This window comes from Schizosaccharomyces osmophilus, chromosome 1 (genome assembly GCF_027921745.1).
Source record: "Schizosaccharomyces osmophilus chromosome 1, complete sequence".
NCBI lineage: Eukaryota > Fungi > Ascomycota > Schizosaccharomycetes > Schizosaccharomycetales > Schizosaccharomycetaceae > Schizosaccharomyces > Schizosaccharomyces osmophilus.
The window spans coordinates 60,249-87,458 of record NC_079238.1 but is presented as its reverse complement, the minus strand read 5'-3'; the positions used below and the strand labels follow the sequence as shown (position 1 = coordinate 87,458).

The following is a 27,210-nucleotide window of genomic DNA, read 5'->3' as shown; positions in this document are numbered from 1 at the left end:
AAGGGAGGACATGGTCGGTTCGTTCGGAAGTCTTGATTTCAGGTATAAATACAGGCTGAAATGGAACAAGAAATCATCATCCAAAGCTTGGTTTTCATCTCTTTGATCACTACTCTTTTCTCTTTTTGACTTTTTGACACCTTTTTTTTTTGCTCTCCTACCTTTCAACAAACAACAACAATGGACGCTATGAACAACACTTCCAACAACTCTACTCTTGCCAACAACGCACCTTCCAAGCCTGCTGTTACCGTTAGCGCCGCTCAGTGGTACCAACCCAAACCTCCTGGAATGTGGTATGGCAATTTCTTCTTCAATACCATTCTGTACTAACTTTCCTTTCTTTAGTGTCATCGCTTAGGAGCAAGTCAGCATTTATGACTTTTTTATGCCTTTTATGAGGCTACGTTTTTGCTTTATAATTTTGCCAATTTAATTTTAATTTTAATACTTATAATTACAAAACTTTCATATATATCACCTCAAATCCAAATTTTTTGATTCCATTTTATTTTTTAGCTTACATGGCTGAGATATATCAAAGAATAATGAGGTACTATTGTCGTAAAAGTTAGTGAACATTTCGAATTTCTTTTGAGCTCACAACTTGTGCTGTTTTCTTAATTTTGATTATTGGAAAGAAAAATTTCCTAGTATAATTGTAAGATAGATTTGACGTGCCTACACTTCACTAAACTTTCTTAAAAAACCAAAAGTTACAAGTATTTCTACTTTTTTCATCTGCAGAGCAAACTTAATCATGTCAAATACGCTATCATATTGAAGTTGCTTCGGTTAATGAAGATTTCGATTCGTTAATACCAAAGAGAATAATCTCAGTATATATTTTTTGTTTTTGTTTTCGTTATTGTTTATTTGTTTACGTAGCGGGTAAGAATATACGCGCTAGTACTATCCTATTTTCAATGTGAGTCCTTGATACCTCCTAAAAGTAACATACGCGAAATGAACCTATAATAGTTACATAAAAGTGACGTCAGCTTGTATATCATATTGATAATTTCGAAAGAAAACCAGACGTGACTTAATTAATAGAAATCATGAGCATGTGCTAATGTCAACCTAACTATAGCACATCGTAGTAGATTTAGTTTCCTGCTTAGAAGCTAAACAGACCCTCTAATACCTATTACCAAAATTTAAAAAGAGCGGGAAAACGGCTTGACGATCAATATGTCTACAACGATATCAAAGGTTGTTTTCAACGATCATACAGAATTGCAGAATTATTACAATTATATAAGATCATCAAAGGATGCTGACAGCGCAATACGCTGGCGAAATCAATTTGTATGGGAGCTGGCCCGATACTTAGTAGGAGAGGAAATAGTCGTTTATCCTAAACTCACTAAATACCTTGGGGAATCTGGACATGCGATGGCGGAAAAGAATCGAAAAGAGCATCAATTAATAAAGGAACACCTATACAAGTTGCAGTCAATGAAGCCAGCCGAGCAAGAGTTCGTTCCGACGCTGGATACTATCATGATCCATCTTCAGAAGCATATTGAAGAGGAGGAAAATGTTGAATATCCTCAACTTGAAAATGAAATGGGAGCTGAAAAGTCTCATCATTTAGCCAAGACTTTCGAGAGAACAAAGATGCTAGTACCTACTTACAGTCATCCATCGGCTCCGAACAAACCCCCATTTGAAACAATCGTCGGACTTTTTGCAACACCTATTGACACTTTGAGAGATTTGTTGAGAAAGTGGCCTTGATGAATTTCTTTATTTTCCGCTTTCTTTGATGGTTCCGGTCCTTGAATTACCAGCATAATCAAGCTTTCAAACCAACTAGTCCATGAACTAAGGAAAAATATAATGATACAAGTGTTATGAGAGTTATGAATAAAAGTTTTCTATCTTTTATTAATATAATTTTTTGTATTTGCAAGCCATGGATTTATAGAAAATGGACACTAGCTGTAGTTGCCTGAGCATAATCCAAATAACAAGCAAATTAACCAAAAGATAATCAACTTGGGAGTTAAATTTTTTTCATCCATAATTCTTTAATGCCACATTTATATGTTTGAATTTGTACCTTTTACGAGTTTACAATTGACATTGTTTTCATTGACTGCAACAATAGTGGATACCAACCACCACGTACACTCAAAGCCCTATAAATATTGATCTATCATTTATTGCTTGTTTCTTGTCAATTTTGTCAAGGCTACTAAGGCTGTATTGTGCAAAGAACATGAAATTTTATATTTTGGAATATGCGAGAACGTTCGTTACTTTTCATCATACAAAAGAGGAATAGATGATTTTTCTAGAGGTATCGAGAATGACGAGGGAAGCTGTAGTAGTAAACAAAAGGATTCATGGAAAAAAGAAGCAAACAAAAGCAAAGAAAATTCCTTTTTCTTATTCAGATTGAAAAAAAAAACTAAAAAATGACAGGAGCGATGAATGAATTGCACGGAAATTCGTGGAATCCTGGTGGTGGCCAAGTGGCCAGGCCAGCAGCATCTAGAAAGTACTAGGGCTCTTAAGAAATGATCGACCCATCCTTGTGTTCAAGTATAAATTAGAGTGCAATAGAGGCAGTTCAACAACATTGACAAAAAAGAAAAAGCATATAAGGATCCTTTGATTGTTATTTGAAATCAGCAAGCGCTATTTACAATGTCTCTTCAACCTTTCTTCGATTTATACCCATTTCAAGACGGTCTTTCTGACTTTTTGAGTTATTCTCCTCGTGTCCAACGCCAGAATCGTGTTGGTGACTTGTCACCTGCCATTGATGTTCACGAAGGCAAAGATACCGTCGAAGTGGATGTAGAACTTCCTGGTGTCAAAAAGCAAGACGTACAAGTTCATTACGACGAAGGAAAACTTACCATTTCTGGTGAATCTGTGAATGAGCGCAAGAGTGAAAGCGACAAGGGAAACCAAAGATGGTCGGAACGTCGCTTTGGTTCCTTCTCCCGAACAATCACCATTCCAAACAAGGTAGATGCCGATCGTATTGAAGCTCAATTCAACCACGGTATTTTAAGCGTTGTCTTGCCCAAGATTGAGGAATCTCGCTCCAAAAAGCAAATTACTATTAATTAAACGCTGGAAACAACTACGATATTTATGTTTAATGATGATACATTTGTTACGAGAATTTAAAATTATAAACACGTTATGCGATCGAAATCATCTGAATATGTTATATGAATGAATCCACTAACTAGTTGTCTTAATGACACACTATAGCTCTAACGTTGGGTTGTAATTGTTGTACGTAGTACGATTCACGAGAATACAGTAAAGGCGCTGATACATGATTATTGACATAGTTTGGGTAAGGAGGACATGGTTTTTTTTTTATTTTTTTTCTTTTTTTTTGAAGTTTCAGGTATAAGTATTTCAGTCCAAATAGTTTTAGATTGTAGTAAAAGTGGCTAGAATTTTCATTCCTTTTTTAATGGAACGGCAGTTTTGATTATAAAGGATGAAACTGAGGGAAACTCTGGTGTCCATCAGAAGGTGTTTCTACATAGAGAACTTCATACAGGCATAAATATGAATTTGCTTATTGTCACGCATAGCTTGCTTGGTGCAGCAACACGCACAAAAATGAACCGTGTGGGATTGACGTATTTGAAATTGCTGTTCGGCAAAGAAAACCCTACCTGGAGGTTTTCTATTGATCGCCAAATATTGATCATTATTTTGACATACGCTTCCGAAGCTACTTGAAGCTCAGCTCGTTTCAATAGTAGCTTCATCCAAATGGGTGTGCTTGAGGAGCGTGTATTTTGAATATAAAAGCTTCAATTCTTCCGTTGTTTCCAAGGACATTCATAAAACATTTGAGAAATGATAATGGCATTTACTATCTATCCTTAAAACCGACCATTTGTCCAATTATGTCTTTTTCTTTGCAAAATTACCCACCGAAAAAAAAAACTCATCCTTTATTATTTCTAGTAGTCGCATTCATTAGCACGCCTATGGATTTCCTGATATAGCAAAGCGAAATGTGCTTGTGTTCGCTTTTCAGAAAGAGCAAGCCATACCCTTCGTCAGCAAGAAAAACAAGACAAGACACATCATACAGAATGATTAAAACCCAATTTATTTTTCTATGAAAGACTATGCAAGAAAAAATATGTCAATAATCCTCAAATGGGATGGATTGACTATGAAAAAAAGGTGTCAATCAATATCAGATCTCTTTGTTTAAGAAATGAAAATGGATATATCTAGGGATCTGAACAGTAATCTTGTCAACGTCTTTTGATACAACTATGTATAGACGTTTGGAAAAATTTGCGTTATCAACTAGCGATCGGAATATGCCTTGCACTACTACTTCCACTGAACTGGAAGCCGGAAATTAAGCGGAGTTCATCCCTTAAATAGTCACTTACGATACTAATGTGACCGTTAATAGTTGTACGACTCTTAAAAGCGAAATAATTCATTTGTTGGAAACAGCAGAAAGCTTCGTCTCAGCTCAGCTCTTTCACTTCGTCGGCGAGTGAGAACGAAAAGTACGGTGTGCCTGGTTTTATTAACAACATACATAAATACTGTCAGTTAGTGGACGCTGAAACCACCAAGCTCCGTTGCATTCTGTAACGAAGATTAGAGATTTCTACTAGACGTTGACTTGTGTCGCTCTTAATATAATAAACAAAAACAGAAAATGAAGACTTCCATTTTCTTGATCTACTTTGTCTGGTTTTCGTTGGGATGGGCTATTCCTTCCAAGTTTTTATCCACAAATGACAACGTTAACAATGTGGAAACGGTCGATTACCCGTTCTACGTCCAGAAGTTCCCGTATAGTAAAAATTGTCGTGGGAATGTTTCGTTCATTATGAATCCTCCTACGGCTGGCGGAGAGAGTTTCAGCTTGTCTACAGATTATGCCGGCTCTATTTTGACAGTTCCCTACAATCGTTCCAGTATTACATGCACACAGATTAATGCAAAGAGGAAAAAATGCTACAAAGGTACTGCTCGGAAATGTACCAAGATACCAAATTTCAATGCGACTGTTTCCGTATTTATGAGAGATTCTTCTCATAAACATATCAACGCCTCAGGAATCTCCCAATCTTACTATATGCTGACCCCAAATATGACATATGCATATTCCAATTACACTTATGGATTAGATGCGAACGGAACACTTTCGAAATACGATTACTATCTTTATCCTTGCGACGGTAATCAAACCTGTCAATTGAGGTACCAGAAAGATGAACTATGGCAAAATGACCAAAATCTACAGGATGAATTTTGGCAATTTCTTGATCCAGAAATATATAATGAAGACAACTTCTTAAGGTCTTTAAATGCGCAAGTGAACGCAAGCAGGAAGCGTTCCAACTTACCTTATAAAGCACCAAATCTAAAGACTCCTGTAAGCCACAAATCCTCCGCATCCTTCATCAGAGCCGGCAAGTTCCTATACATTTTCTTGGCCCTTGTCACGACTTTTTCTACAATCCTGTAAAAATTGAATTGGCCTGCCGATGTAGTAGTTAGCTTTTGTTTGTTGATTGAATTCCTCTCCTATGCCATCAATTAGTTGAGCGTTCCTGATCTTCTTTTCATTCGTCCTTCTTTAACAAAACATAAAGATATTGCTGTTGTGCACCTTTAAATCAATTTCAGTATTTGTATTGCTAATGAATTCGTTGTCTTGCGGTTACGAATCCTCGTGCAAGCAAATTAATGTTTTCACTAGCAGCTAACAATTTAAAATTGATAAGAACGCTCTTCTTCCAAAGAACTTTGACGATGGAGAGGAACTCAATATTCGAGGACGCCGACACAGCTAATGATGAATGTGATTTACTATGAAACGAAATAAGAGATACCTGGAGAAGAAAATGCCATATTATAAACAAAAAGTGTTAAAAGATAAAATAAAAGTACGAGCACTCAACGCTCTGGCCCAATGGCTTACTCTGAGACACTTTCTCATCTCATCTTCAGCACCTTGCCTGATCGGGAAATTCTTCACCTTTTGTACCGTATCGTCATTAGATCGTTCGTAAACCTTTATAGACATAAACAAGGCCCAATTATCTTTTATGTAAATAATATACAGTCAGTATAAGCATGCCAGTTAGCGTTTACACCTTCTTGCTTATTTCGTAAGGTGTCAAACTCATGGTACAAACGAAGAGGAAACTTCTTATTTTTGTAAAGATCCCTTCCATTTGTGAGTTTCGACAAAAGATTCAGTTATATCAAGAAATACGCCAGACAGCTCTATGCCAGAAATGTTTATCCCTCACGCTGCCAGCTAAAAAGTTTTCATTCACTTTGTCTCGCTTTGTGACAGTATAGATTGTTACATTCAAAACATGGAGCATCAAATTTCAATCGCATTTTCTTGTTGAGTCATAGTTCCGGCCCACCCTCGTGAAAATGAATTGTTTTTCATGGACGAGCTAATTTTTATTTGCATCCAATATGATCATTAATATATTAGGATCAGTAAACATATCAAACAATATGTGCAATTTTGTATTTGAGTTTTTGTTACGGTTTCACGTTTCTAAGTCAAAGACAAAATACGGATGGAACCGGAACAGCCAGGTCTTTCAGTCTAAAGAATCCAACTTTCGAATTGGAATTCATATAATTTTTAAAACGCTTTTCAGCACCAGGTATTATCAGTCATAGTTTCCGGAGTAATTAGTCACCATCTTAGTTTGGGGCTTCCCAAATTACTGCTTTTCCAACTGGGATTGCTCGGCTCATTTTATGAATCATTGTGAAAATCCTTTTCGAACACAGAAATATGCTAGCTCTCACTATGCGGCCTACCTTAAAAGGTGTACAAGAGAAACCTGGGTAAAAAGTCGTATTTTTTCCATCCATTATCCATACTAATGTGTCAACGCCATTTAAAAAACAAATCGATTTATCACGGAAATCATTCTTGATGCCGTTCTGCTAACATTTGCTTTCGAACTAAATCTATCACGATGTGCCATGAAGATGAACGCTTATCCCGAAAAAGTCATGCTAAAGAAAAAAAATAAAAAAATAAATTCAATGATTATTAATGGGAAAAATATTAACCAATAATGAGCCTGAGTTTCGTCGACGCTTACTAATTTGAAGACGACTAATTGACCTGCCAAATGTAGTAGGACTATATAAATCTAGTGGCTATTTCATTTCAACCAATTTCCTTTCATGGTGACTACTATTCATATATTTTGAATTACTTTGTATAGATAGAAGAAAAAAGCAGTTATCTGTGATTTTAAAGGTACACATTTGCTTTAAGAATGAATAGTCCAAGCGCTGAGGTGCCTTCTCTCAAAGCAGGTGGGAAACCACCGGTTAGCAACCCGCCAATGTCGTTAGTTCATGAGTTACTATTTGTATTTATGACTGCCAGTGCTCAGCTCATGACTCAAGCTGGTTTGGGCCAAACAATCGCACCAAGTCACATTATCGGAAAAGCATTTGGGACAACTAATGGCGGTCAATTGAGTTGGTTTCCGGCTTCTTACAGCTTGACAGTGGGCACGTTTATTCTTATTGCCGGAAGACTTGGTGATATGTACGGTCATAAGAATATGTTTATGTTCGGGTATGCATGGTATAGCTTATGGTCGTTGATATCTGGATTTAGTGTCTACGCCAAGTCTGCAATTATGTACGACGTTTGTCGTGCACTTACGGGAATTGCTCCTGCGTTTTTGCTACCCAATGCATTGGCCATCCTTGGTAGGGTTTATCCTCCTGGAAAACGAAAGCAATGGGCTTTTTGTATGTTTGGAGCTACAGCACCGAATGGATTTCTTTTAGGTGCTGTTTTCTCTGGAATTTTTGCACAGTTGGCTTGGTGGCCCTGGGCCTATTGGTGCACATGTATTGTCTGCTTTTTTTTCTGTTTAGCAAGCTATTTCATTATTCCAGATATTCAAGAAGATACAAATCAAGAGAAAGCTTCAGAAAAGCAGCACTTCGATTATCTTGGGTCGTTCTTTGGTATTGCCGGTTTGGTACTTATTAATTTTGCATGGAATCAGGGCCCAGTCGTTGGTTGGCAAATACCATACGTGTATGTTTTGTTGATTGTTGGGTTTTTATCACTCCTTGTTTTTTTATATGTTGAACATAAAACGATCCAACCCCTTCTACCTCCTGATGCGTTAAACGGGGAGATTGGATTTATCCTTGTATGTATAGCCGCCGGTTGGGCTTGTTTTGGAATATGGATTTACTACTTGTGGAACTTTTTCGAAGTGATGCGAAATAGTACTCCTTTGTTAACTGTCGCTCAAATGGCGCCCGTTGGTATAAGTGGCTGTGTTGCTGCAGCCACAACAGGGAAGTTAATGTCTCGGTTTAGACCTATTGTTTGTATGATTATCTCTATGGTTGCGTTTACCGTTGGTTCAATTTTGCTAGCGACGGCCCCTATCCATCAAACCTACTGGGCACAAACCTTTGTTGCTACTATCGTAACTCCTTGGGGTATGGATATGAGTTTTCCAGCCGCAACTTTGGTAATTAGTGATTTTGTTTCAAAGGAAAATCAAGGCATTGCTGCGTCTCTTGTGAGTACCGTTGTAAATTATTCTATCTCGATAGGCCTCGGTATTGCTGGCACCATTGAAGTACATCTTAACCATAAAGGAACGAATATTTTGAGGGGATACCGAAGTGCTTGGTACATGGGAATTGGATTTGGTGGCCTTGGTGTCGGAGTATCCTTGATTGCAGCTGTCTTTATTTTCACAAAAGCTAGTCGACGAGGACCCGATGTTGAAAACTTGGGTGTAACGAATGACGATAAGAAAAGTGATTTTTCGGTTTGATTGAAGTCGTATTGTACGAATTAATTCTACAGCTTCACCAGTTAATCCTATATTGATTCAGGGGTATTATGAAAATAGAACTCTTAATCTATGTATTTTCGTTATGCCTGGTGTATACACTCATCCAAAACGCTATTGAAAGGAAAAAAAGATATATCATTTACTTCTTCAGTCTAATTGATAACTTATTTGAGCATATGTCTGGACACAAACATATCAGTTTTACAGGTAGAACTTTACCGTATAACTTCGAAATAATACGACGGTTGTACTTATTGAATTCAGGTCATCATCATACTTGCTAAACTTCTTTAGACAACCTCATGGTTTGACATTTTGTTTTTGCGATTTCGAATTCGCCGAAAGTGGATGCTATTAAGTGCTGTCTTATAACACAATAGAAGTACTGGAGGAGAATACTAAGGACCGCGTTCTACTGGTATGAAGAAAACAACCCTACTTCGTAACAAACTTCATATCTCAACTGGGATAGGTCAAATCACGTTGTCGGTCGAGCACAATGTACATAAATATCATTTTTGAATTTACCAAACTTTTGCCGATCCATGGATTCTTACCCAAAAAAGGGGGAATGGTTTAGTTTCGATTTGTTTAATCACGTTTACTTTCGATAAAGGTAAAAAATTAGAAGCGTTTTAAAAAAAAAAAACCAAAAGTCTGCTAGAAATGGTACTGGAATATTGACGTCGCTATCGGGTTTGCGTCTTGGTTATAAAGTCATCAAAATTCGTTTATTTCAGTATTTGTAATGATAAACATCTCAAAGTGAAAACGAAAGGATGATTGACTGGCTATACATACGTAAAAACAATCAATCAAGCATACTCTGTTCAAAGATTTCTCGAGTACTTAATAAAAAGCATTTCTTAAGAAGAAAAAAAGGAGCATACTAATTGAATTAGATACCGAAGAATTTTCACCATGGGAAACAAAGATTGTAAATGCAGTACTAAGCATTCTTGCACTCATCAGAGTAATCATGCCATTGTGAAGTTGACAAAGGCAATCCAGAGTTCATGGCTGATGGAAATAAATGTAAGAATTGTAAAGAGAATGACTCACAGCCTTTGTCCAAACCGTCTTTCACCTCAGATGCTTATCCTTCTTCACAGCGGGATTGCCGTTATACTACTTTAAGTCAAGAAGATGTTGACTACTTCAAAAGCGTCCTTGCAAAGGATGGAGGATCCATTGTTACCGACCTTGATGAATCTAGCGATCCTTCTGAATTCGATGCTTTCAAATTGACTGGACCAAAAATTACCGAGGAAAGTTACGGCTAGCTATCAAGCCCAAAACTACAGAACAGGCCAGCCAAATCGCCAAATACTGTATTCTCGTCGACTTGCTGTTGTACGCCAAGGAGGAAACACGGGTTTTGTTGGTGGCCCTGTCCCTGTTATTGATGAGATCGTCATAAATTTGGTTCTGATGAATAAAATTCACAGTTTCGACGAACTTTCTTCTATCCTCACCTTGGATGCTGGTATCATTTTGGAAGATACGGATAAATCTTTCATTAAAAGAGAACATATTTTTCCACTTGATATTGGAGCAAAGAAAACTTTTCAAGTCGGCGTTGTGCTACCACTTCAGCAGGTGGTCTTCATCTGATGCGATATGGTAGCCTCCATGGAAATATTATTGGTATGGAGGCTGTACTACCCGATGGTACCATATTAAACAATCTGGTTCATGTACGTAAAGATAAGACTGGCTTAAATATTAAGCAGCTTTTCACCGGAGGTGAAGGGTACTTGGGAATCATCACCTGATTAAATTGTCGTTTGTCCTTAAAGGTCCCGTTCAAGGAACGTTGCCTTATTGGATCTACCGTGCCATGAAGATGGTTTGAAATCCTATTATATCGCTAAATACCATCTCTCAGAAATCCTTTCTGCATTTGAATTAATGGACGAAACTTCGCAACGGTTTGTGGATGCTCACAGTTCGCTGTCTCATTCTCTGAAAGGAGAACACCCGTTTTATGTTCTCGTTGAAACTCAAAGATCCAGTAAAGGACATGATTTTGAGAAGCTCAAATAGGTAGTCCACAGCCTAACTGAAGAGAAGATAATTAACGAAGGTGCAATTGCCAAAATGACAAGCAAAACGATGAGTACGTGACACGTCGAGAGGGCACCGCAGGATGTTTACCGAAAGTTGGTTCCGGTATATACAAGTACGACGTTTCCTTACCTGCAAGTTCTTTTTGATTTATTAAAAGCAACAAAGGGAAGATTGGTTGATTTAAATTTAATTGACCAAGCTTCTGGGCAGTCAGTCATCACGTCGTAGGGTTCGGCCATATAGGTAATGGAAACTTGCATTTGAACGTTGCTACAAAGCAGCTTGATAAGAACGTCGAAAAAGATTTTGAACTTTGGGTATTTGAACGGGTTGCTGCTCTTCAAGGTTCAATTTCATCTGAGCAAGGGCTTGGTTTTCTGAAAAGAGCGTATATTGGGTACTCCAAAACACCTTAAATGATTTCTTTGATGAAGACTATTAAGAAAATTACTGATCCTAATGGAATTATGTTGCGCAAGTATAGCTCGCCCTTTCAGTCTTTTTTTTACTAATACATAATAGCCTACAAATATATTTAAGAGTTTTATACTTATATCCTTTTTATTTTACGATTGACCTGCACACGATCGTATATAACTAAATGCTGAAAAAAAAAAGAAACAATATTTTTTTTCTTTTTTTTTAGATTGCTAAATTTTCTTTGCATCCATTTGCTTCTTTTTTGTTATAAAGTCGAAAAGCTGACTATCAGAAAAGATGATGACTCCCACTTATGGTAGACATGAAAAGTCTATCACACAAATAGAGAGTGATGTTGCATTTGAGCCTTGAAATTAACAATATTTTATGCCACTAAATCATTTCTATTTTGTAAGCTCATCTGCTCATCTGGTTTCAGGAAGCGCAAGCTGAAACGATTGTCACAAACAATTGAAATACAAACTATAAATTTACATCATTAGCGCAAGAAAATAAAGATATTCAATAACAATAAAACTCTTTAGAAAACAAAGGCTCGTTCATAGACGATTAAACGTCTCAGATTTTGTATACGAGCAATATAATTTAGTCACTTGGCAAAGTAGTCAACAAAAGTAAATTTATGTATAAACATTTTATATGTAAGCAAAACAGGGCTACCCCAATTCGGTCAAGAATACGTATGTGAATATCTTACCAGCTTTAAATCGTAGCCAATTTTCATTATACTTACCATATTCATAAAACCTTAGGATCCTATCGTAAATTTCGTGCAAAAAAGGTCGTTAAAATCATCGATTTTACTACCCCATTTCAAAGGTACTTATTTTTTTTGGTTTTGGTTTTATTTTTATTTTTAGTTTTTTTCTTTTTTTTGGTGGTTCTAAGTTTTCATAGCGTCAAATAACTATTCTTTCTCGTTGTTCAATTGCTCATCTTTTTTATGAAATAAAGAAGACTCGGTAGGAGATATAGTATTAGGAGTATACTCATAGTGGTCGAAGGATTCCCCACATACACCAGTATTTGCTTTTTCCATTGCTTCTTGCTGGTCCTTTGAGTAACCACCAAGCTCTTTTGGACGTGAGCGCCATGGCTTCAAGTTTGAAGAGTAAACAAGATTGACTTCTTCTAAAGTGAGACCTTTTGTCTCATGGGCAAAGAGAAAGATGATAACTGAACCGATCAAATTAGAAACTGCAAAGACGTATCCATATTTAAAGCCAATTATATTGGTAATGTATGGAGTGAAAAATGAAACTAAGAAGTCAAAAAGCCAGTTTCCAGAGGTAGCAAGTGCGGCGCACTTTGAGCGGTAACGCACAGGATAGGACTCACCAACAATAACGTATGCAGCCGGAGCCCATGTTACAGCAAAACTGGCAACAAAAAAGCAAGAAAATGCAATTAGTACCGCACCTGCGTGTTGGTTGGAACTTCCATCGTCACGGGTCAAAGCCTTATCACCGACTGCAGAATAAATAAAGAAACAAACAGACTGCCAAATACCTCCCACTATCAAAGGCAAACGGCGTCCGAAATGGTCAAGTACAAACATAGCAAAAAAAGTACAGAAAAGATTAACCCCATCTAAGATACAAGCCGCAGAGTAGGGTGAACTTATTCCACTGTTTTTAAAGACTTGGGTGCAATAATAAAAATAATAGTTGGCGCCTGTGAGTTGCTGAAAAGACATGACAGCAAATCCGAGGGACGTACGAAAACGAATGTCTTTTCCAAAAATCTCATGCCATTTCACTGGTCCACCAGCCAATTCGACTTGGCAATCGGATTTAATCAAATGATATTCAGCTTGAATTGCTTCATGGTCTGATGGAAGATCGTTATTTTTACTCATAATTTTTAAAGCCTCTTGATCCTTACCAATAGCTATCAAATACCGGGGAGACTCGGGGAGAAAAGTAATTCCAATCAAGGTGATGAGACCCCACAACAAATTCATTCCCATGGAAACTCTCCATGAAGCTGACTTGTGATGCTTGTAATTATGCGTACCCATGTTGATACAAGCAGCAACGAAAATACCAGCCGTAATAAACAATTGGTAAGTTGTAACAATAGCTCCACGCATGGAAGCTGGAGCAACTTCAGATTGGTATCCTGGGGCAATCACCGACGTAGCGCCGACTGCAAAGCCAGTCCAAACTTTAGCAATGACAATCTGAATCCATGAGGAAGAAGCAGTCATTTGCACAATGACTCCAATAAGGTAAACAATGCACCAAATAAATATCGAATAACGTTTTCCAACAGCGTCTGCTAACGGAGCCGACAGGAAGCAACCAGTAAACGACCCAACGTTGATCATGCCAGTAATGAGACTCTGGCGAGCCGAAGAGTAAGAATAGCTATCTGTCTTTTGATCATAGTGATCGGCAAATTTGGATTGAAAATCACGCATATGAGTAACACCAGAAATAGAGCCAGTGTCAGCACCGTTCATCCAGCCGGCCATTGACACAAAAACTAGCATTACGATAACAATAATCTTTGCCATGTCGAAATTCAAGCTGTGGAGCTTAGGAAAAAAATGAAAGAATAAAAGTCAAAAAATATGAATGGGCTTTCAAACTTGGATGAAATAGATAAAGAAGGTGTAATTCCATATATAAATGGGGTAAACAATAAAAATCAACAAGCGAGGTGATAAAGAACAAAAAGAGATTGTTTGGACCAGTGGAACATAAATCAAAAGAAAGAACGAATTTAGTTATGGTACAGATATCATTGAAAATAAATAGAAGGAAAAGACTCTTAATAAATAGTAAACTTTTCATAAGCCGTTATTTAGATATACACGTAATGAATTCCGTAGCGAAAAAAGGTTATTAAAAGAGGACTTTCTTTGCCAATAAAATCCAGTTTTTTCTAGTACGAAACAATGAATAATGCTAAACTCAAAATACGATCCAACCCGTATCGAGTATATCCCAAATCTCCACCTTCATTTTCGCAAAGTTTAAAAAGCGGAGGAGAAGACGAACAAACAGTGAACATGATTAAATCAAAAGATTTGTGATTGGTGTTTATGGGAGAAGAAATGCCTCAAACATAGAGCTTCATTGAACTCCAAAAATTCTTATATTTAGCAATCTTGAGATGTTGATTTTGGTAGTTTCCGGAGGAAGTTTACAGCCCAAAATGGATGGTTGCATTATTGAGCACTGTGAAAGAAACCTGTAAATACTTGGTATATTCGTTTCTGTTGGGTCTACATTGATTACTCGTTTCCCAAGGGAGGGAGCGACCTTAAGTGAAGGTCGGACTTTGCATGTCTGACGTGGATGACTGGAAATAGGTTCGTAGAACGAACTTTGCAGCAAATTAAGTGGCAGCAATTTGCTGAGATGGTAATTCATAAAGCTCGTTTTTTCTTTTCCCCTAATTTGAAGATTCACTCACTTGCTAGTAGCAGATTGTTTCTACGTCTTTTCACCAAAATAAAGTTACCCGATTACGAAATGCTGAACGTCTAAAATGGTGGAGAAACAATTGCCGAGTTTGTTCTTTCTTCCTTATGGCTTGGTGTAAAGCATATCGAATGAGTTGGAAAAGCATATGCTAATATGTTAAGAGTATGCTCCTATGGCTCACACAAAAGCTAGTTGTGTGAAAGGAACGTTTCCATAGGAAGGAGTTACTGCCCTCCTTTGATCTAGCAGGGTGCTAGTCGTGGGGATTCTCTTTGATAACAAAAGTTGAACGGTAAGAATAGAAGCATGGAGAAAGAAATATTTTGATGTCGGCTTATGAAACCTTTGAATTGAAAATTTATCTTTTATAAAAGTACTATCCTATGCCTGTTTCTACAAACGATTACTTTCCATGCTTGATGATAGAGTGGGAATCAAGAAGATTGAATACATTCATTCAATTTTATAGCAAACGAGAAACCCTTTCTGGTATTGTCTAGTTTCTTTCTTCCGTAGTACATGTTGGCAGGTGATCCTTCCTTTGTTCACCTCAACATTCTCACGTTGAACGATGGGCTTTGTGGTACAAAGCGACACATACAAGAGGAATATTGGGTGTTTTTTGGTGAATCATATTTGTACTTTTTGTTCCTTGTGTCTTTTATTCTAAGATTCGTACCGTTTTGATGAATTGCCAAGCTATACGGATTTGTCAATTATCAATCCTTACCAGTGGTAATCTTTTTCATTCACAAGTTCATCCTGGGTTGAGTAACCTTCGGTATAAGTATGTGTGCAACTGATTTGTTTCCATGGAATCCTATATGGCTGATTAGGGATGTTCCTCTTTGGGTTTTTAGGTTTCTAATTGTATGTCTTTCTTAAGATGCATGTTCTTGACGATATATGGGAAATAAGGCAGGATTCACCAGTTGCTGCGACCTGCTTTAAACGACATTTATACTTTTCGAATTTTTCATTTTTTAACTCTATCGAAGGATGAACAGAACGTAGCTAGCTTCTTTTGTGTCGAAACCCTCGGATACTTCATCCAGCCATACTGAGCCGAGTTGAATGTATCAACAACAGCAAATCTTCGTTGCATGTACAGGGGTGGAATTATCGAAAGACTTTCGTGATTTTCAGAGGTCTAGTAACGGGGAATCGTTTTTCTAACAAATCCACCAAAAGTCAATGGAGCAATTACGACCAAAACCCTTTGGCATGACGATGCTTGCTTCATGACTTTCTTCCCTTTATCTTCTATTCTTTCCAATATAACAGTCTTTCCAAGTTGTTTTTTTTTTTTTTTTTTTTTTTTTTTTGCATTACAGAATTCAAGGAGTTTGGTTTTTAAATGTAAGTGATAAAAACCACAGTAACAAGCGTCTATCATATCATGTGCGCCAATTATCTACCTAAATTAAGCTAAGAGAAGAGGAGCCAAATAGTGCTTTTTTCTATTTCTCCAACTGCATATGTTGGTAGGTCATCATTCTTTAAGGCTCCACTTTGAAACGAGTATAACCAGGATGTTTGCGGGATGATCTTAAAAGCTTAAGGTACATGTCCAGCCCTTAAATACGATTAACAATCAAAGGCATAAAGCTATATCTATTACCTCGTAAACGTTTCCTGTGATCCGCGGAGAAGGGTCCGCGGAGGCATCATCATGGTAATAAAATTCGATTCTTTAAAAGACGGCGTCTTTACTTTCATTAGAAGTTACTTTTGAAAAGTATAAATATATTCTAATAAATACCTGGATTGTCTTGCAAGCGTTTATTTTTTCTATGAACAATAGGTAACCAACATCTGTCAAGTTAGTGAAATTTTTAGTAGTACCTGATTACGGATCATTACTTTATACTGTCATGGTAAAAAAATTCTTGTCCTTTCACTCAGACGTGTCCGATTACCATAGAGACGCTATTGCGGATTTACAATCGTGGGATCCATACAACCCAAAAGAATGGCCGTTAAAAATCAAGGTTAGGAACGTGATTGTTATTTCAACAATGACTTTTCTGAACCAATTTGGATCAAGTATTTTCGCACCCAGTATCCCCAGAATTGCAGAACAATTTCTTTCTTCAACTACGGTTGTTACGCTTGGTTCAACCCTTTATTCTATCGGCATCTTATTTGGAACATTGATTTTTGCACCATTTAGTGAACAATTTGGAAGAAGACCGATTTACTTATTAGGATATTCCTTGTTCGCATTAATGCAAATTCCTATTGCATTGTCGGTTAACATAGAAATGTTTTTAATTTTTCGATTTTTTTCTGGTATGTTTGGTTCGGTGGGTATTTCCAACGGATCAGGATCCCTTGCAGATCTTTTCGAAAAGAAAGATCGGGGTAAATATATGATTATTTACTTTACGCTCCTTTCATTAGGACCGGGCGTTGCACCAATTATTTCTGGATTTATTACCCAAAGCTCAATTGGTTGGCGCTGGGAATTTTGGATTTTGTTGATGCTTTCAGCTGTTGTAGTGCTGTCCGCTTTCCTTTTTTTGAAAGAGACCTTTCCACCTATACTCAATCGTAAAAAGCTCGAACGGACTGGTAAACTTGGAGAGAATGAAATAGTTGCGAAACGCCTTACTGGTACTGAACTCTTGAAAAAATGGGTTGTATTATTAAGCATGAGGAAGCCGCTTCATATGCTTGTAACACAACCAATCCTAATCTGTGTTGCATTCACGGTAGGCACCGTTTTCGGGATTTTACAACTGGTCTTCATGGCTTTTTCTCAAGCATGGGAAAGATTATACAACTTCAACGTGGGTATCAGTGGACTAATGTATGTTTCTATATCTGTGGGCCTTTTAATCGCTGTATTTATAGCCTTACCAATAAACCAAAAGTTTTATATTTACTTACTAAAACAGCATGGCGGTGAAAGTGAACCCGAATTCCGATTACCAATGGGCATTCTTGGATGCCTTCTTTTTGAAATTGGTATATTGATTTTTGGCTGGACTGCAAATTACAAAGTATTTTGGTTTGTACCTTTGATAGGCTCAACGCTCCTTGGCGCTGGATCTGTTATGACTTCAAATCCCTTAAACATGTATATCGTGGATACTTATGGTATTTACTCTGCTAGCGCATCAGCAGCAGTGAAAGTTTTACAGCTCGCATTTGGCGGCACATTCCCATTGTTCGCAGAATCTTTATTCCTTCGTCTTGGATATGGATGGGGCTGTACGCTACTTGCTTTCATTTTTTTAGCTTGTAGCGTAAGTATTCCACTTTTATTCCTTCACGGAGAGAAAATTCGCAAATTGAAAACTTTTGATTTAGCCAGATACTAAGTTTCCTTGGAACTATCATATCATCGACATGACCCATTTAATTAAATCTGATAATCACTTTTATTCTCTCTTCTATATACTTGTTTTTAATGTCATATTTAATAATGGCGTTGACTAAAATAATTAACCTGTCGAAATTGTTCATAACTTAGATGCTTATTTCTATGACAACTTGCGCTAAATGCATTAGACTAGCACTTTAGGTAGAAATTTTCTTATTTTATATGGTACGTTATATTCAATCAATGAATTTAATGCTTGACTCCTATTGACTTTGAGATTGAATGTATGTATGGCCCGAAATTCATTGTAATTATCGTAAATTTTTCTATTAATAAAATATTAAAATGCATGTATCGTATAGCATGATCTTGATGTGGAGAATATCTCGTCATAAAGTAAGTAAAAACCAGAAAAATACAATTTTCGTTAAAAATAAATACATTAAAACTGCTTCCCGTGAACAAGCTATAACTCTTCATAATGCTGAAATAAATCACTTGTCGAGGATGTGTTGGCAGTGACACAATTTTTTAATGTTCTTAATAAGGTATTTGACCCGCATGCAGCCAAGGAAGATGTCTGATCTTTTGCTTCTTCTGCAAACCTCTTAATGGTCCAGTTAAAATCGGGTCTTCCGTCAACAATTTCGATCCTGGAGTGACCAATTTGTTTCGAGGGTAATGCTAAAACCTCATGATAAGGAATGCTAGATGTTAAGTGACAGATTATTTTCAATTTGATATGGCTTTGATGCAAAGAGTATTCAAATATCTTATATAGGAGTTTCAATAATTTAGGCGAACGACAAGTCCAAACAAATTCAATCGATATCACTTTTGATTTTCGAATCAGTAAGTCTCTTAAGATTGGCATAGTATATGATACACCAACGCCTCCAGATATTAGCAGAACATAAGAATATATTGTACAAGGATTGCTAATCGGTCCATAAGGCCCGTCGACCAAAACATTAAAACACATAAGGAAATTGTTTATCGGTGACGGAACAGTGAGTTCCGTACTGGTTTCATTTGCTTGCTCGATTATTGTAGAATAGTTTTGGAATTTGTTGATCGGTAGAAGCAAACGATCCTGGCGAGGTTCGTGTCCAACAGGGTTGTTCGATCGAAGATAATCATCCAAGCGTTTAGTAAAACCTGAACGAACAACCACAATAAGCTCGATACAATCATCTGTAGGGACATTGAGCATGGTAAAAGGATGTACTTGCCAGTAACTTAAAAAAGGGATGTTGACATATATATGATTTCCAGCGGCCCAAGGTAAGGAGAAAAAAGAGTGTTTTGGTTTTCGCGCTTTCATGTAGATTAAATCATCATCTAGTATAGAACAATGAAATTGACACCGATTCAATATGCTACGAAAAATTCGACAGCATCGGTCAAACAGGTACATAAACATACAGATTTTCATGTATTTGATTGACGTTGGGTGATGTTTCCAAATCAAAATTAAGAAGCCCGCGCTGCATAAATGATGGATAGCAAAAAAAACCTCATAATATCGCTTTCTATAATAAGGAAGACTGCTAACAAAGATAGTGATAATTAAGCACCCAATCGCATATCCGTATAAAGTAATCCTATCTGTAAGTAAAGACTTGTGGTTTTGAGCTGACCATAATACAAAACAAAAACCATGGATTATGCCGATAAAGAGAGCGATAATAGACAATTGTCGATGCAGATAATTCATCTTTTCATGAGAGGAAAAAAGCATTAAGGTAAAAGGATTATTCTTTAAGCTGAAAAAGAATGATATGAAAAATAAACCTGATGCCAGAAATCCCAGTCGAGCGGCTATGCCGACTAAATTCCAGTCTTTTGGACATATCACGTTTCTTGTTTGTAACCCAACAAAAGGAATAGAAGCCAAAATAAAAATCACATATAAAAGAAAGTTTAAAAACAACTTGTGGGTAACTAGGTAGCCGTAAACACTTCGGATCGATAGATATATATTGTCGCAAACATTGTTAGTGTTTCCACGGTTTGAGGTTTTTTGATAATATTTAGACTTCCGATACGCTCTCAAATATTCAACTGAAAAGAAAAATATGAATATAGAGTAAACTGAAAGGATTACAATGATGGCTGCGATCGCCCATTTATCATGAATGGTAATACTCATCTTAGATCTTCATAGAATTCAATGTAAATATACAAGGAAAGATGCTTTCGGTATATATTTATCAAGAAATTTGTATGTCACGATGGTAAGTTGATGCTTATATATTTTTGGAATTTACTCTGTAATGAAAAGGACAGCTTGTGATGTTTATATACTTGACTATTCGTATTGTTGGTCCGATCAGATAAGCCATCAGATAACGCATGCTACTTAGAAATTTTATCTGATTCAAAGCGTTACCTGATCAATGTCTAATAAACAAAACACCATGATGTTTCGTCAGTTGACGCTCGAAATTTAAAATAAAAATGAACAGGAGTTGTCTGAAACCTAATAAATTAAGATCCTTGTATTTTCTAGTCTCGATATAGATTTGAGATATGTGATTTCCGTTACAAAATAATTTATTAAGTCACATTATGGTAGTTTAAGTATCTAGATTAAATTGAATTTGTTAGGACTATATAAACTTCACCCCTTTGTAAACAACAATTAAATCTGCGTCTGCTCATCCGTCTGGTCCTTTTTTCTCGGCTTTTCTTGATCATAAGCATTTTGCTGGTCACCAAGGAAGTAATTGGTTTGAAAAAACGCTGCGATGAAAGGAATAAATGACAATCCTAAGCTCGGAGCATATAAGTAAAACATAGACTTAGAGTAAGCTTTCACAGCAGCTTGACGAATATTAGTCTGCATGGGATAGTTGCGTATGAGATTCGTGTCGCTGTAAAACGATGTGATATTAGCCTGAGTAACGTTGGAAGGCATGTATTCATATAAATATTTTTTCACCTTGCTGGAGTAAATAGGGGCAGCAATAGCAGATCCAATCGCACCACCAATTTTTGTCCATAAAGAAAGCATGGAAGTGACGGTAGCTAGGTCTTGATGGGGAACACAAGCTTGTGCAGCAACACTAGATCCAACAACACTGAAAGACCCGCCCATACCAATTAATGTTTCTGAGAACGCCAAGCTCACGGTATTGGTGGTTCCAACCCCAGGTTTTAATAGAATTCCATAGCCGACAATTTTGATAGCTAGCCCGATTACCTGTAAATACTTATAACGGTGTGTTATTCTTTGAATGAAGCCAGCAATTAAACCGAAAAAGCATAATGCAACTGTAGTTATGTTGGAAAAGTAAGACCAGTTTCTATATGACCAATCTTTGATTATCCACGTGTAAGATGTTTGGTATAAGGATTGGATGTAGCCAGCAAAGTAGTAAAAGAAATCGATAATAATTGCCATCATGAATGTTTTATTGAACATAATGCGACGAGGGCACGAGGGATAAGGAGCCAAAAACATCTCGTATAAGCCATAAAGAAGTAAGTTGATTCCACCAACGACCATCATTGCAATCATACTTGGATTTCTCCACCCATGTTCTGCATAGCTAGTTAATGAAAATGGTAGAAGTAATAAAGACCAACCAAAACCAAGAAGAATCAAACCGAAGGCGTCTACTTCAAGAGTTGCCTGGTAAATATCTCTAAGTTTTGAAGATTGCTTTGAATATTCAGGAGACTGACCTTCGTTGGCTGATTTTGACTCAGACTTTGAGTAAACAAAACGTTCATCTTTTCCAGAGTTGGGCTCCACCGAACCAGGCTCAGCAGAGCGTTGGGAGTCGGCAGATTTTTCTAGGTAAATAAGAATAATAATTCCTGGAACAAGGACAAATGGCATAATGATAGCAAACATCCCGTAGCCCCATCTCCAATTACGGTCCAAAATACCTTGAACAATGAGTCCGGAAAACCATACAGTAAAGATGAAGGGAGTAGATAAAATTCCATTTGCAAATCCTCTCCATTTCAGAGGGGTTAAATCGCCAATGATTACACTGTTTAAGAAGTCCAATCCTGAACCACCTACGGCAATGAACACAGCACCAATAACATAAGCAGAGATCGTTGAGCTGGCAGCAACAACACTAAATCCTATCACATATAGAATCAAAACGATAGCATAGGTCACGGGTCGAGACGTAACATCAGAAATTTTGGCCAAAATTGGTCTGCAGACTGCAGAAATAATGGATGTTGCAATCTCAAGAGTAGACAATAAAGACTGTCGATTAAAAGAGGAAGTTGCATATACCTGATAGCTGTACGTAGTCGATTCCTGAATCGCATAAGCCCACGCGCATACCAAGATTGAGAAGCCAAAAGCATAAGCCAGAAACTTTCCTTTTCTATTACGATTTATAAATAGTCTAGATTCTTCAATTTTGGTTACACCACGATTTTCAAAATAAGTTTCCTTGCCATCTTTAGGACCTTCACCATAAAAAGTTGCAAACCCATCCGAAGATTTCTCAATCACTGTCTCCTGTTCTTTTTCATTTTTGATAGAACTCTCCATCTTAATAGCTTCTTCTGAATGTATTTTATTCATTGCAAAACAAACTGGCAATAACTGTCTTAAATATAATGATCTGATAAAATTTTATCAACCATGGTCTATCATTTATCTGATCATAGGTTTTCGGAATAACCGTAGAGTAATGTGCTTTTTTTTTTTATTTGTAATTATTTAATCATTAAAACATTTGATTAGAACGGAGGATAAGTTTCAGAAAGTGCTGCGATTGTTCCTCACTGACTTAACGGATTTCTGACTACTCAAAGTATTTTATCTCGAATTCGCTAAACGTGATCTACAGTTTCACAAATCATAACACTAAACAATAAAGCTTGTCTGGTTTTAATAAACAGTTTAAGGACAATTTAAAAAAGAATAAAAATTTAGATTTGCTCTTGGATTTATCTTTGATCACTAGACAGCATTTTATTTACTTTCTCATTTTCACAGGGCTCTTGGTTCCGTTTCATTTGTGAAGATACACTTGAAGAAACCAGAAGTACTTAAAGAAAAGGATAGTTTTAGCAAAGGATTGTAAGTAAAAATTGAATTAAACGAACCTCGTTTCTAATAAACAAATGTGGAGATTTATCAAATCAGATTAAAGTCTTGGTTTTATATCAGGAGTTTTGATAATCTACAGATATTGTGCTGAAGTTCGCATAGATATAACTTGAGAGTAAGAAAAGGCAAACTGATCGTTTTATGAGAGTTCATACTTGCTTGTTTTGGAGGTACGATTTGCAGCACAAGGAAAACGAAGTGATGATGTGTATATGACTTGTAGTTGTTCTCGCTTTCCAATTTCCAAAAAGAAGATTTCATTTGAAAATCACGATAGCAAGTATATGAAAAGAGTGAGAATATTATCTACTAGTTGTTGTTGACATAGGTAAGGACTTCTTTCTTGGTGATTGGAAAACATTACATATATCGCAAAATTCTAAACCTTTCGAAAACAAAGGAAACCTTTGGATTACGCCTAATAGGGGGCATCGCCCGCTTTATTAGAAAAGAATCTTCAAAATCTTATATTTAAAACTAATCAAATGTAAGGGCATTACCAATCTCATCTTAGCCATAATGAACAAACCTAATGGCGGTATTGGACATCCAAAGGTTTAAACTCTAAAATATCATCCATTTCCTTTAGGATTTCGGGAGTCAACTTATCGACAAAATCCAAGGCCTTGGCATTCTCCACAATCTGCTCGGGCTTACTAGCACCCAAAATTGTTGTAGACACATGGGGGTTCTTCAACGTCCAAGCAAGGGCAAGTTGAGCGGGTGACGCACCTAATTTCTCGGCAATTTGACTCACTTGACGAACTTGTTGAAGGGTCTTTTTTCCTTCAGGTGATTTAAGGTGATCTGCGTACTGTGAATATGTTGTATTCAAACGAGAATCTTCCGGGATTCCATCGTTGTACTTTCCGGTCAAAATACCGAATTTCAAAGGACTCCAAACGGTAGAGCCGTAACCATAGATTTGTTGGAGAGGCAGCAAGTCCTTTTCAAGATGGTCACGCGTCACATAGTTGTACTGGGGTTGGTCAGCAATGGGGGCAATCAAGTTGTACTTCGTAGCAATGTGGTGAGCATGCTCGATTTCGAAAGCACTCCATTCAGAGGTGCCCCAATAAAATGCTTTGCCTTCATGAATAAGATGTGTAAAGGCACGAACGATCTCTTCCATAGGTACGGAAGGGTCATAACGATGGGCCATGATCACATCCACATACTCCGTGTCGAGTCTCTTTAGAGAATTGTTAACACCTTCAAGGATATGTTTTCTTGACAAGCCCGTAGTATTGGGGAGCTTAGGACCGGCACCAAAGAACACTTTGGTGATCAAAACATATTCAGAACGCTTCCATTCCAAATCCTTGATAGCTTTCCCCATAACAAGTTCCGAGTTTCCTTGACTGTAAACCTCGGCAGTGTCAAACGTGTTAATTCCCAAATCCCATGCTTGCTTGAGGCACTTTTTGGTATGTTCAATATCGTATCCGGTGTTACCATAGGTCAACCAACCTCCTAAAGAGAAGGCAGAAACTCGCAATCCAGAAGGACCAAGAAAGCGAAACTGCATGTTTTTGGGATCAAAGTGAACTGTCTCTTGGTTAGTGGCCATATTGAAAGAGAGCGCAACTGTTTGGTAGTAGGTAAGTCTGCAGTAAACGACTTTTATAAGTATGCACTACGAAGGGAGGTTGTGCTTATCAAGTCGGAAAGAAAACGATTTAAAATAGTGGCTGGATATCTCGTTATGTTTAGTAAGCAAAACTGTATCAATTATGTCATTATTTAGCTGCAATACAGCATCCAAATTGGTCGGTTTCTTAGGTCGTGCAAGTAAATATGTAGCAAAATGCTATACAGCACAGTAGATATAATTAAAGGGTATACTTGGGTTGGGCTGTAAATCTTATGTGTCGTTTCTTTGTTAAGAGAACTAGATGAAGTGTGTTCGTTGCTAAACATTCACTGTAAAAGTATCATCATGGATGCCCAAATTGTAGCGGCTTCATTTGAAACAATGCATCTAGTAGTACATTCAACGGACGGAAAAAAAAAAAGAAAGAAATCAGAAAACTACTTTAGCAATGCCATAAATGACCATACTTTTCGATAACTATGAATGACATGACGACTTGCTGTATATCCAACAACATTTTCCTATCAGAAAACAAAGGTAGAAAGTTAAAAATGTATTTATGATTCAAAATGTATATATCTTACGAGATCAGCCTTACAAAGTAGAAAGAATGAGCTTATAAAAAAACATGGTCAACATAGAAGAAAAGAGAATCCATCATGTTCACTTTTCAGCGTACCCAGTGCAATGAGTGATTTCAATGGCATCCGTTCTATTTCCCAACTCGACAGGCACGGTTTTCGAGTCGTACAAAATATCCCATCTTCCAACAAAGTCGTGTCCATTAACATTGCGAACCTTGGCGTTGTGCTCACGCTTGGAGTCGGGAGTGCCTTGAATGTATTCGACATATTCTGGGGCACCTGGTTTGTAGATGTTGTCGCCCACCAAGACAGTTCCTGGAGCGATTAGATTCAAAGATTCCATCACTCGCAAGTCGGGAACGTACAAATCTTTCCAGTGGTCAATGAAAACAAAATCAAATGCGTGGAATCCTGGAATTTCTTTTTGCAATGCTTTTTGTAATGTAACTAACGATTCTGATGCAGAGCTGACGAGGATCGTCACTTTGTGAGAAAGTCCTGCCAAATCAATCAACTTGGAAGCCATTCCAGCAAAGGTAGAATTGACTTCCAGGCTATAGTAATGGGCGGCAGGGTCCTGCAAAAGTTCTTTACCAAACAAAATCGCAGAATAGCCAAGGTATCCGCCTAATTCCACCATAACCTTGGGTTTCTTTTCTTGGATTTTGTCAATAATGATTCGACCCTTAACTTGGCCAATATCCATGTAATGGATCTGTGCGCTTGTTTGATAATCGTCAATAGCCTTCAAAACCAACTCGGGTTCTCCACGAATTGCATCCAATTTTTCAGATGGCAAAGAGAATATATGATTCAACAGAGCATGTTCTTTTTCGTATTCAGCAGTCATTTTTTTTATAACAAGGCAAAGCAATAAAACAATACAAGCAATTAGATACCTAATTTTGGAAAGGACCGAGTGAGGATCTTTATAGATGGAGTCTTCTTATGCCTTTTAGTACCTTTCTTCTTAAACATTCTTCATGACAATCATGACGTTGATGGAGATTTGTGGTGCTTGAAAAATCGAACTAGAACGTGAATTCGCATTCAATCACGGAGTCTTGGAGGCTTTTCATTGATTCTTCTTTCATAGAATCGGTCGAAAATGCAAACTTATCACCGCGGCTTCCGCTGATAACTAGTTGCACTTTTCTTGAGAACCCCATTCGATTGGGATCTGATAAGCCGTTGTGATCATCAGATAAAACTTTCTTGAATAAGCTTAACTTGGCTTGGCTCGTTTATCAGATCGAATGGAGCTTGGATGCTACTAGAAGAATGTTGAAGGTTTCCAATAAAAGCCTGGATTGAATGTTTTATTAGTTTTTAATTTGTGTTATAAAGGACTATTTGATGACTGGAATTGGGATTGATAAGAGACCACTTTGATTGCAACATCTATTATAGAGGACAGACGATCGGCATTAAAAAGGTAAAGAATAAGCATTTGAAGAACGTATGGTATTTAGGAGCCGATGGCGGAGGTCATTTTGTGTGAGGTGGATTCTGCTTGCAAAGGTGAAAGCAAGGCATTCTAGTTTCCATCGGGGAAGCATGACCCAAGCTTCTTCCTAAAGGTTCCACAGTTAGTCGGGTTTTCTTTTCTGATAGTTGCGGTCGTTAATCTTGCAGCGAAAGTTTCGGGAGGGTTTCTACTGTCTTGGGGGAAACGTTTGATGGTTCAGCTATTTACTTTCCATCCACTGCAAAGCGTTGTTATTGAGTTGCAACCTTTGAACTTTTTATGGATTTTTATGAAATTTTCTGGCTCGAAAGTATTTTACTCGGCATCAAGAAGGCTTGCATCAATCTAGATAT

The 27,210-nt window shown here is 37.2% G+C and overlaps 15 protein-coding genes across 15 annotated transcripts; 10 read left to right on the top strand and 5 right to left on the bottom strand.

The window, feature by feature from the left end:
- Positions 1-180: 180 nt before the first annotated feature.
- On the top strand, positions 181-333 carry SOMG_00039 (uncharacterized protein; the record flags this gene model as incomplete). Its single annotated transcript, XM_056178838.1, has 1 exon — positions 181-333. The coding sequence occupies one exon, from the start codon at positions 181-183 to the stop codon at positions 331-333; it is 153 nt and encodes a 50-aa protein (XP_056036625.1).
- Positions 334-1,194: 861 nt separating this feature from the next.
- On the top strand, positions 1,195-1,743 carry SOMG_00038 (HHE domain-containing protein; the record flags this gene model as incomplete). The annotated part of the gene is made up of 1 exon (XM_056178837.1): positions 1,195-1,743. One exon carries the CDS (start codon positions 1,195-1,197, stop codon positions 1,741-1,743), a length of 549 nt encoding a protein of 182 aa, XP_056036624.1.
- A 915-nt stretch (positions 1,744-2,658) lies between these two features.
- Positions 2,659-3,090, top strand: SOMG_00037 (hsp16-like protein; the record flags this gene model as incomplete). The annotated part of the gene is made up of 1 exon (XM_056178836.1): positions 2,659-3,090. The coding sequence occupies one exon, from the start codon at positions 2,659-2,661 to the stop codon at positions 3,088-3,090; it is 432 nt and encodes a 143-aa protein (XP_056036631.1).
- Positions 3,091-3,304: 214 nt separating this feature from the next.
- On the top strand, positions 3,305-3,723 carry SOMG_00036 (uncharacterized protein; the record flags this gene model as incomplete). The annotated part of the gene is made up of 3 exons (XM_056178835.1): positions 3,305-3,325; positions 3,374-3,379; positions 3,430-3,723. The coding sequence occupies 3 exons, from the start codon at positions 3,305-3,307 to the stop codon at positions 3,721-3,723; spliced, it is 321 nt and encodes a 106-aa protein (XP_056036630.1).
- A 952-nt stretch (positions 3,724-4,675) lies between these two features.
- On the top strand, positions 4,676-5,491 carry SOMG_00035 (uncharacterized protein; the record flags this gene model as incomplete). Its single annotated transcript, XM_056178834.1, has 1 exon — positions 4,676-5,491. The coding sequence occupies one exon, from the start codon at positions 4,676-4,678 to the stop codon at positions 5,489-5,491; it is 816 nt and encodes a 271-aa protein (XP_056036629.1).
- A 1,795-nt stretch (positions 5,492-7,286) lies between these two features.
- Positions 7,287-8,828, top strand: amf1 (plasma membrane ammonium transmembrane transporter Amf1; the record flags this gene model as incomplete). The annotated part of the gene is made up of 1 exon (XM_056178833.1): positions 7,287-8,828. The coding sequence occupies one exon, from the start codon at positions 7,287-7,289 to the stop codon at positions 8,826-8,828; it is 1,542 nt and encodes a 513-aa protein (XP_056036628.1).
- Positions 8,829-9,865: 1,037 nt separating this feature from the next.
- SOMG_00033 (uncharacterized protein) lies at positions 9,866-10,132 on the top strand (the record flags this gene model as incomplete). Its single annotated transcript, XM_056178832.1, has 1 exon — positions 9,866-10,132. The coding sequence occupies one exon, from the start codon at positions 9,866-9,868 to the stop codon at positions 10,130-10,132; it is 267 nt and encodes an 88-aa protein (XP_056036635.1).
- A 366-nt stretch (positions 10,133-10,498) lies between these two features.
- On the top strand, positions 10,499-10,895 carry SOMG_00032 (D-lactate dehydrogenase; the record flags this gene model as incomplete). The annotated part of the gene is made up of 2 exons (XM_056178831.1): positions 10,499-10,602; positions 10,649-10,895. The coding sequence occupies 2 exons, from the start codon at positions 10,499-10,501 to the stop codon at positions 10,893-10,895; spliced, it is 351 nt and encodes a 116-aa protein (XP_056036634.1).
- A 103-nt stretch (positions 10,896-10,998) lies between these two features.
- SOMG_00031 (D-2-hydroxyglutarate dehydrogenase) lies at positions 10,999-11,335 on the top strand (the record flags this gene model as incomplete). The annotated part of the gene is made up of 2 exons (XM_056178830.1): positions 10,999-11,021; positions 11,119-11,335. 2 exons carry the CDS (start codon positions 10,999-11,001, stop codon positions 11,333-11,335), a joined length of 240 nt encoding a protein of 79 aa, XP_056036633.1.
- A 932-nt stretch (positions 11,336-12,267) lies between these two features.
- Positions 12,268-13,878, bottom strand: SOMG_00030 (hexose transporter Ght5; the record flags this gene model as incomplete). The annotated part of the gene is made up of 1 exon (XM_056178829.1): positions 12,268-13,878. The coding sequence occupies one exon, from the start codon at positions 13,876-13,878 to the stop codon at positions 12,268-12,270; it is 1,611 nt and encodes a 536-aa protein (XP_056036632.1).
- Positions 13,879-16,668: 2,790 nt separating this feature from the next.
- Positions 16,669-18,120, top strand: SOMG_00029 (transmembrane transporter; the record flags this gene model as incomplete). Its single annotated transcript, XM_056178828.1, has 1 exon — positions 16,669-18,120. The coding sequence occupies one exon, from the start codon at positions 16,669-16,671 to the stop codon at positions 18,118-18,120; it is 1,452 nt and encodes a 483-aa protein (XP_056036802.1).
- A 468-nt stretch (positions 18,121-18,588) lies between these two features.
- frp2 (plasma membrane ferric-chelate reductase Frp2) lies at positions 18,589-20,274 on the bottom strand (the record flags this gene model as incomplete). Its single annotated transcript, XM_056178827.1, has 1 exon — positions 18,589-20,274. The coding sequence occupies one exon, from the start codon at positions 20,272-20,274 to the stop codon at positions 18,589-18,591; it is 1,686 nt and encodes a 561-aa protein (XP_056037151.1).
- Positions 20,275-20,766: 492 nt separating this feature from the next.
- Positions 20,767-22,680, bottom strand: str3 (plasma membrane heme transmembrane transporter Str3; the record flags this gene model as incomplete). The annotated part of the gene is made up of 2 exons (XM_056178826.1): positions 20,767-21,821; positions 21,888-22,680. The coding sequence occupies 2 exons, from the start codon at positions 22,678-22,680 to the stop codon at positions 20,767-20,769; spliced, it is 1,848 nt and encodes a 615-aa protein (XP_056036796.1).
- Positions 22,681-23,740: 1,060 nt separating this feature from the next.
- osr2 (potassium channel, beta subunit, aldo-keto reductase) lies at positions 23,741-24,781 on the bottom strand (the record flags this gene model as incomplete). The annotated part of the gene is made up of 1 exon (XM_056178825.1): positions 23,741-24,781. One exon carries the CDS (start codon positions 24,779-24,781, stop codon positions 23,741-23,743), a length of 1,041 nt encoding a protein of 346 aa, XP_056036797.1.
- Positions 24,782-25,468: 687 nt separating this feature from the next.
- On the bottom strand, positions 25,469-26,239 carry cmt2 (catechol-O-methyltransferase; the record flags this gene model as incomplete). Its single annotated transcript, XM_056178824.1, has 1 exon — positions 25,469-26,239. The coding sequence occupies one exon, from the start codon at positions 26,237-26,239 to the stop codon at positions 25,469-25,471; it is 771 nt and encodes a 256-aa protein (XP_056036798.1).
- Between the last annotated feature and the right edge of the window lie 971 nt (positions 26,240-27,210).